Raw genomic sequence first — 9,755 nt, forward strand, 5'->3', positions numbered from 1 at the left:
GCAAAGTAAGTGGCTGGGAAGTGTCAATGTGGTCACTGTCTTGTCAGGGGTGTGCTGTTAAGCAGGCCATGGTTCTGTAGCAGGTAACAAAATTGATTGCTTTTGTAATTACTTTTGCATAGCTATTCCATATAGAAAATCTCTAAATCTGCTGTTCTTTACAATAACAAGGTTGGAAGTGTGGAGACTACTCTCCTGTCATACCAAGAGTACTTTGTTATATTAAGGTCATTATATTTTCAAGACCCTTTATTTCCTCAGTATCTTCTTGCAGTTAGTGAGAGAAGATTAAGAATTACTAGTGCCTGTACTGGGCCTTGTAATCTGGTCTGTGTGCTGATGTGAAGGATGGTTGGGAAAATTAAGAGATACTGCAGCTCATTTGGAGGAGGAAGCAGAGTCCCAAAACATGGTCCTGTGGAAGGTGTTCTACTAGAAATACTAGAACAAGGAGCTTATGCTTTCCCTTCTTGCAGTTTCAAATGAGATAACCCATTGTTCAACTTCAAAATTATTTTAAGACTTTAAGTTGAGGTAGGGATGGTCTCATGATTTTAATAAGGAAGTGTGAAGCCCTGAATAAGACTCTTTAAAAGCCCTCTCAATTGTTAAAATTTAGAGAGGAACTGTGCAGTTTGAGAAGCTGGACTGTCATTATCTGCATGCAACTAACGGTGTTATCTGTGGAATAGGTTGTTGTATTGCGTGTTTGCAAATGGATTGGACTATAGGTGTGCCAAGTAGATGAACTCGGAGGGGTATCCACCTACCTGACTTCTGTTAGCTTCAGGTATAAGCTTTGTGATAGACTTTAATGTTAAGTATTACCAGCAAGGATTGGATCACTGCATGATCAAAAAATCAGTGCATAGGATCTTACCTAGAATTGAAACATTTGCAGGAATGGGGAGATTACAATACCAGACTGTATCCTGTCCAGTACTGGACTTTTCTGGACTAAGTTTGTTGCAGAAATGAGAGCCTTATTTAGATAAAAGGTAGAAAGCAATAGTTAAATACTTTTTAAGGAACTCTGTACCTTATACTTAAATACAGCAGTGGCAAGTGAAAGCAAAGTTTGAGGAGAATTCTGCTTTTCAATTAGTGTTCAAATAGTTGTCCTCTTTTCAATGTTTGTCTCAACAGTATGTATTAGTTCAAGAGGCATAAACTTTTATTACTTGTGGATTAATCATGGTAAATATTTTCTATGTGACACTTTAGGTTTTTGTTTTCTGGCTACCTTTTTCCCCTTACCAGCCCTTTTAGTGACTGGCATATCAACAGTCTTGGTACATATTTCTGACCTAGTTTGATGTATTTGTGCAACTTGTTGTTGTCATAATATTGACATTAGTCAGTAGTCTTATACTGAATAAATCTATAACTGAATCTTTAAATCACTTTTTCAGGTGATTTCATTGATTCAGTTATGGTTTGAACACTGGAAAATCAATTGATGGGAAATGGAAAATTTTCAACAATGGTCTTGTACATAAAGACATAGCATGTTCAGCAACAATTTTCTGTTTCTCTTTTGTGGGAACGTGTTGACTGAATAGAGGGTCCATGTGTCAGGTTGAAGAGTCTCTTCATGCTTGTGAGAATGGGCCTGCCAAAATTTAGACTTGAATTCTACTCCATGAGTAAACTTTCTCAGTAACAGCTTGAGTATTGATTAGATAACTGAAGAGAAAATCAGCGCAGTTGAAAAGGCACAGTTAAAAGTTGAGCACAGTAAGAGGAAATGTAATGTAGAGTAAGACTTTGCTTCATTTTCATCTTGTTCATTTACTCCAAGAGTAGGAGTGCAGTTGCTGGGAGTATCGGTTTGGCAAAAGAAATTGTGAACCTGTGGTTTGATGAAATTGTCCTTTGTGGATTTCCTTTCTTGAAAGGAGGTGGTGTGAAATGTGGAGCTTGGAATGCAGTTGCTGCTTTGAAAAATGTTTTAGGTATTAAACAGAAATACATTGAATCTTAAGCAAAGACTTGGCTATACCTACTCTTGCATATTTACTGTGTTAATACAGAGGGAAGATCTAGTGTGAAGACACTGCACTGTAGAGCAGCAGAAAGATTGCATATGTATGATGCTACGTATCTTGATTGGAAACTAGGATGTGGAAGTTAAAATTGAATTATTAGATTGACTGTCACTGTTAAGCATGAATATTTTGAGGGTTCTATTTGGGGAGGGGGTGGTTGGATTTTTCTGTAATTGTTGCTTTCCTTTAAGTAGTCATTGGTATAGTAAGTGGTAGAAATTTCACTTATGCATTTTTCTTTAAATTACCTATGTAATTTTATCTTGTCAAAGTAGAAAAAAGTGCAGTAACTTGATTTTTTTATTATCTGATGCTCTGGATCAGTAATTAGACTGCTAAAGTGCCATGTCTGACTACTGGTTGTTTTTTTTCAGTAAAAGTGAATACATACAATGCTCATATTTAGTTAAATTCCTGAAAGATTGGTACACCAGTTAAACAATTTTCAGGTCGTTTTTTTCTCAAAAGTTCTGTATTAGTGATAGTATTCTCTGAAGAATGGTTGAGTTATACCTTGGTTTGATTATTTTTTTTAAAGCATGCTTGTGTAATCTATCCAAATCTATCTAGTGAATCAGCTAGAATGATTACTCAGAAGACAGTAAGAATTCTCTTTGAAAATGCAAGCTAATTACTGAAGAAGGCTTAATGTGAAGACTTACAGGCATGACCTTCTTGTGTACCAACTAACAGTTGCTTTGTTTTTAGGTGCCTTAGCTGAGCCGATTGTTGATCCACATGTGACAGCAGTTTGGGGAAAGAAGGTTGCACTGAAATGCATAATTGATGTAAATGAAACAATAACACAAGTTTCTTGGGAGAAGATACATGGTAAAAGTTCACAGACTATTGCTGTTCATCACCCTGAATATGGAATATCTGTTCAAGGAGAATACCAAGGAAGAGTGTCATTTAAAAACTACTCACTTACTGATGCAACAATCATCATTAAAAATGTAAGCTTTTCTGATGCGGGAGAATATATTTGCAAGGCAGTAACATTCCCACTTGGAAATGCAGTGTCATCAACAACTGTAACAGTACTAGGTAAGTCAACTTCTTTATGCAAGGAGGTGAAATTAATAGTACAAACTGGTTAGTGAAATTCTGCAAACTTATTAATACATTGTATTTTGTTTAAACTCAATCGCAAAACAGAAAAAGTATTTGTTGGTCTTACATAACAGGTGCCTTGGTATTCTTACTGACTTCATTAAGGAGACTTATTTTGGATCTTGCTTCTTTAGAAGTTGTTTTTTGATTGTCCAGATATTATAAATAAGCTGTTCCTCCTTAGGCATTTTGCTAATCTAAACAGTTGGATGGTACTTTAGAACTTAAGCCTGGCCATCCTGATACTAGGGACCTCTGTGTGCTGAGAAGCTACCAAACAGTTTTAGCTACCACTTTGCCTTAAATTCTCTCAAATGCATTGCTAATATGGCAAGTTAATGTAGATGCTTGGGGCTGATGATGTTAACTTCCCTTTGCACAGTTTAAATATGAAGCAAAACTTCTTAGATGACTAACACTGGGAGTTGTGGTAAGAAAGAGGGAAATTAAGCTCTTGTCTGGTTGTGCATAATCAGAATGTGAAACTTAGTTTTTCGCAAACTATTTTTTCTACACTGTTGCAGTAATCTTTTGACCTAAGTTTTCAGCTGTTATGCTTTCCCAGCATACAGTGGGAGTTTCTTATTGCTATTCCTTATCTCTTACAGTCAGTCCCTATTTCTAAGACTATTTTTTTTGTATCACATTAGTAGTTGTGTCCCTTTTTCCCTTCAAATCTTAAGCTTATGGAGAATATGAAGAGGAACTTGGAGAGCAAATATATGGGCTGTGTGTTAGTCTGTATTTGAAAATGTAGAGGAACCACGTTGTGCTTGATAAGATGTAAAAAATTGCAATTAGAATATGTCAGGCATACAGTGGTCTTTTCATGGCTGATGATGTAGATGGTTGCTGATAGCTGTCAGCCTCTTGGTGACTTGGTATCAACATCTGAATTGAAAAACCTGACTACTTGCAAAGATGCCTCTCCATCCTAATTAGTTTCTTGATTTGCATGTACAGCTTGGTAGTCAACCCTCTGTGGAACTTTCCTGTGCTCTGTGGGCCTCAGCAGAGCATTTTCTGTCCTTAAGCTTTTTGTTACACTGACATCTAGCCTTAAACTATAAAAAAACTGAGGAAGTAAGAATTTTCAGAATATGCATATAACTTAATAACTTTAGATTTACTGGCCTGAGCTCAGCAGAGTTTTAGGCATGGAATAGCTCAAATCAAAATTTATAACAGTGTAACTTAAAATCAGCTTTATTCTGACTCTGTTCTCCCAGTGCTCTGAAAAACTCCTTTAAGTGAGTAAAGAGAAGTTTGTGTCCTAGGGCTGAAACTGTTCCAGTCAAAACAGCATTACCTCTTTTCCAAGTCCCTGTCCCTATTTTGCAAATAATTGTTTCCTATGTGTAGTGGACATACTTAGTCATGTTGTAGTAGATGCTTGTACACTGTACAAGGAAAAAATAACTAGAGATTAAAATACCCTGTATTTTGCCTCAGCAAGCTTGTCACTTAAGAATGTACAACCTCTGTCTGGTGCTACTTCAGCTTTTCAGACCAGACGTTCTACTTTGCTCACTCGCAGTTGCTTCACTTAGTGCTTTGTGTAGTCTTAAGGAAATGCGCTATACAAGAAGAGGACAAGACAATGAAAGTATGAAAAAACAGGTGCATTGATCTTATCTGAAGATCCAAGGTTTTAGACATGCATTGTTATACTAGGGCAAAAAAAGTGAAGAATTCTATGTTAAGATGTTTCTCAAGATGCTGACTGAACTGGCTGAGATGATGTTTGGGAGCAGAAAAGATGGCATGTGACAGGGTTAGCTTGCAGAGCTAACAATTTCTATGTTGCTAGCTTGAGTGCTGTACATGACTATGACTTGGTTCAGTTTCACTCCTACTGTCTTGCTAATCTAGATTTCTCAGCATGGTTATTAACTGAGTAGATCTTGTTCTTCAGGCTAGCTCATACTAATGCTACAAGTAAAGAATATGAGCTGCACAGATAGGAACATCAAATGCAGCTGTAGGTCTGTCACCATTATTAGATCCCAAACATTAATGTAGGAATTCTTATGGTAAAGAGTTAAAGGAAGATGCATGTCAGTATGGAAAACTGTTCCTCTCTGACAGTTCTGATAAAGTAATGGTGTTTGAAAAGTGCTAGTTCATGAGATTTACACATTCTTCTTAAGTATGACATGATGCTCCAGGCCAAGAAAACATATCAAGTAGGTAACAACAAATTGGTAAACTGACTTGTCTTTAAAAATAAAATAAAACCAAACAAAAAATAAACCCCCACAACATTAAAAAAAACCTAAGTCAATAATAAAGAGTTAATTAGTGGGCAGGGTGAGTTATACAGAAATATAAGGTTGCTGGTTTTGAGGGGAGGGAAAATAAAAAGTAGAAATACTTTATTCCACTTATTCCAGTAAATGTCAGTTATGATGAAGGGACTGACAATTCCCAGTGTCATGCTTTTGCCAAAGAATTAGTGAATTTAATGATAAGTGGAAATAATAGTGTTTGTGTTGTAATCATGCCAATTTTGTCCAGACATCCTGTGCATAGTGGTAGAATAAAATTAGCTTTAAAACTAACAAAAGCAGTTAGAAAAAAGCTTATTATGAAGTACTTAAAACCAAGAAGAAACTTGAAGGCCTGGAAGTGTAATGCAGTAGGATTGAAGATTCTTTTCTGGATGTGGTATTTTTTTTTTCTGCAAAGAAGTTTAAGGACTTAAGATCTCTGTCCCTGCAAATGTCAGGTGAAGCTAGTGTAAGTAGGGTTAAATTAGATAGTGGTCATGAATCAGTAAAAGGACTAGCACAGATGTGCAGATTAGTTGACTTACTAAACTAGCTAGATGTGCACATCTAGCTTCCGTATTTTGGCCACCATTTCTTTTAACTTGAATATAATTCATACCATAACATTGCTTTGGATTTGCATGACTGTTCTTCTCCTAAGATGTATACATGAAATGATCCATGTGCACTGACCTTTTGATAACTGCTGTCTATTCAGTCAGTATATCTACTTCCTTGATTATTTCAAGCGGATGAGGCAGACTGCCAGTGCCCTTGAACTCTTACATTGTGGAAACTGGTCCCTTCTGCTTTTGGATCTTTGTGGGAGTGGTGGCTTCCTTTCCCAAACAAAGTGTTGTCCCTGCTGTCTTTCATTTGACCTGAATAGAGCATAATGTTTCTGCTGAATGGGTGAAGCAGCTTCCCGAATGCACTGAAGTCCCCTGAACCCTACACTTTGGGTATTTTTTTTTTGAAGTTGATAAAAGGGAAACAGTTTCTGCTGTGAGCAGTGAGATATTTATGTCCCCTTGTAATTGGGGATTCATTCACAGAATTTTTTCTAAATACATGAATGAAACAGCTAGAAAGGCTGTAGAATGAGTAACGGGTTTCTGCTGGTTTAGCTTCAGATGGTGGGACAAAGTAATCCTGAAGGACAGACTATAGAAAAGGTATTGTAACAGTATTTGCTTTTCACTTTTTAGTGTGTGGCTATTTGATTATCCTGTAGTTGATGTGTAATCCAAGAATCATGATTTATGGGAAGACATAACAGTAGAAGCCTAACTATTTGTGAATTAAAAAAAAAAGCATTGAAAGACGTTGGACTGGGAATAATTATATTTTATGAATTCGAGTAGTTCAGCTTTGTGTCTGACAAATGTAAAACTAAGAATTGCACAATCAGCTGAAACTGGCCAACCTCACAAGTTTCAGATACCACTTCAGAAAGCAAAGTATGCTTTTTTCCTAATAAAGATAATACCATAATAATGAAAATGCTAGCTTTTATCATGTACTCTGGCTGCTATCACTTAATACTTGAAGGCACTATTTTCTAAAAGTATCATAAGTGAAGCAGCACACAAGTAGTCTGCTTTCATTCTGGAGATCTGTTACCTTAGTTAAGACTTTTTTGAAGGAAAATTCAAAGGAAGAGACTATATGAAATTATTTCAAGCTAAAATTGCTTAGATCTAACTTCTGGTATGAAAACCGAAGGGATAGTTGCTAATTTAATTGATTTCACCATGATGATCTTGGGGGAGAGGGGCATACAGCAAAAATTACGATCTTTATGATTGCAAGACAGTGAATATAAATTTGGGTATTTACTTGTGCATTTCAGTAGTACTATAGAAGAGATCAAAAAGATTTCTACTAGTGTTTGGGGGGTAACAAGGCAGTGATGTTTATATTAAAAAAGGGAAACTAAATTCTGGGTCAAATAACAGCTATGCAATGTCAAGTTCTCCATACTAGGTTTTAAAGGTATGTTTTCAGATTATAGGATGCTTCATATGTACATCAGTTCAAATATCTAAGCTTATTGCAGAAAGCTTTAGTTGTTGCTAGTGTTGGAGAGCAGTGAGTCAAATTTTGAAAGAATCTCTTACAGATGTTTCAGGTCCAGAAGAGTGAATGTAGAACTTGGCAGAAAAATGCTGCTATTCTATTTACAGTAGTGTTGTTAACAAATCATAGAGTAGGCATTCAGAGAAACAAAGAAAGTAATGCTCTCTCAGCAACTGCTCAGTCTTCGATTTGGTAATGAGGTGTGTTCTTTAAGCACTTTTGGGTGCACAACAGAAAACACTTTTATAAGGTTATTTAGAAATTGCTTTTTGTTTTAGTGTAATTGATCAAATAATAAACCACCTTCTTCAGACCTGTGTTGTCAAACTGATCAGAAAATGAAAACTGTGGCACTGGATTCACTCAAGCTGAAAATATTTGTTAATCTTGTTGCTTGAATGTATCGGTAGTTGGAAAGTATCTTACTAGGTAGTGTGAGATCTATTTCATTTCAAGATACATGGGTCAGCTTTAACTTCTTGGAAAAAAATGCAGTGAACTAATCTTTTCCTTATAGGATATAGGCACAGAAGTTGCAAGAGTTGTATCTACTTTGTGATTAGTGAAGGCTGGTCCACTAAGGTGGATTCTGAAGCATTATAGCATGTAGCGATGACTTCAGAGAACTCCCATTAGCCTTATTAGATCAACAGAAAAGGACTGTAATACGCTGGTATGCTGCTGCAAAATATGTACCTTCTACTATTGGTGATAGAAATGCGCCATCCTAGAAAGTAAAATCTTGATTTGTAACTGAAGCACCAGATGGTGTTTCTGACTTATGCTGCAGCGGGTGGATGGCTTGTACAGGGCTGGAACAGGTTTGTTCAATAAGTAGGACACTATTTTTAAAAGCTTTTCTGTCTATGGCCCTCAACAGTAAACTTTTCCATCAGTAACTCAACTTCCTTTTAGAAGGAAGTGTGTTCTATAAGCCTCTAAAATTTTGGGGTCAGCAGTGGGTTTACAAGGAGGTCAGATCCTTCCAGTTGAGGATTTCTGGAGTCTTGGAGATAGTATTAAGTTGAGATTTTTAACTTCTATAGGGATTTATTTGCAATAATATAACCAGACAAAACCTTATTAACATCTAGGAATTATTTGTATATAAAAATTAAATTTATATAAAATTATGTATATTATGTGCATTTATGTATACATGTTAGATTTTATTTATTTTATATGTCTAGATAATAAAGATACTTTTTTAGAGGCTAACTATCTTTTTCAGCGTGGTATCATTGTTGTACTGATCAACAGAAGCTTAATGTCAGGTGTTAAATCATTGAACTAAATAGCTTTGAAATGACAGACGCTGACAAAACAGATTAATACTTGAAGTATAGCATTTGAAAGTGCAACGTAATCCAAGCCTTTTTTAAAAATCATGATACCATTTCAACCTGGTATCTTAAGCTGTCTGTTGTCATGCACTGCAACTGGAACAATATAGTTGCCATTTTCAACCTAGTCACCTTGGAATTCCCTGTCGATGCATTAAATGTAGTGAATGAGCAACATTAAACTTTAATGAAGGGACAAAGGTGAACAGTATCAGCAGGCCACAGCTTAGTAGAGCTATTGTGTCTTGATATGACATGATCTTATTTCTAAGGTGTGGGTGATTAGCATGGGCTTTTGCATGTGTGTTAGGTCTTGTATAACTTTTTTTACATAACATTCCAAATATGTGGGGTCTTGCTTGTCTATTTTCTTTTTTTTTCCCTTCTTAGTTGAACCTGTTGTGAGCTTAACAAAAGGACCAAACCCTCTAATAGATGGTGCAAATCGGACAGTAGCAGCCACTTGTACAGCAGCCACTGGAAAACCTGCTGCAGAAATTGAATGGGAAGGAGGTCTTGGTGAAATGGAATCCAGCTCTACTTTGTTTCCCAATGAAACTGTGACAGTTGTAAGTCAGTATATGATTGTCCTAAGCATGGGTTTTGCATGTGTGTTAGGTCTTGTATAACTTTTTTTACATAACATTCCAAATATGTGGGGTCTTGCTTGTCTATTTTCTTTTTTTTTCCCTTCTTAGTTGAACCTGTTGTGAGCTTAACAAAAGGACCAAACCCTCTAATAGATGGTGCAAATCGGACAGTAGCAGCCACTTGTACAGCAGCCACTGGAAAACCTGCTGCAGAAATTGAATGGGAAGGAGGTCTTGGTGAAATGGAATCCAGCTCTACTTTGTTTCCCAATGAAACTGTGACAGTTGTAAGTCAGTATATGATTGTCCCTA

General features: G+C 36.3%; 1 protein-coding gene across 1 annotated transcript in view; it reads left to right on the forward strand.

Annotated features, from left to right (window-relative positions):
- Positions 1 to 1,606: 1,606 nt before the first annotated feature.
- PVRL3 (poliovirus receptor-related 3) overlaps positions 1,607 to 9,755 on the forward strand; it is a 21,599-nt gene continuing 13,450 nt past the window's right edge. Inside the window, exons 1-3 of the mRNA XM_009993404.1 lie at positions 1,607 to 1,659; positions 2,692 to 3,095; positions 9,244 to 9,442. Coding sequence (XP_009991706.1) covers positions 1,607 to 1,659; positions 2,692 to 3,095; positions 9,244 to 9,442 — 656 coding nt within the window. The remainder of the gene's footprint in view (positions 1,660 to 2,691; positions 3,096 to 9,243; positions 9,443 to 9,755) is intronic.

This window comes from Chaetura pelagica, unplaced genomic scaffold (assembly GCF_000747805.2).
Source record: "Chaetura pelagica isolate M959 unplaced genomic scaffold, ChaPel_1.0 scaffold101, whole genome shotgun sequence".
Taxonomy (NCBI): Eukaryota; Metazoa; Chordata; class Aves; order Apodiformes; family Apodidae; genus Chaetura; species Chaetura pelagica.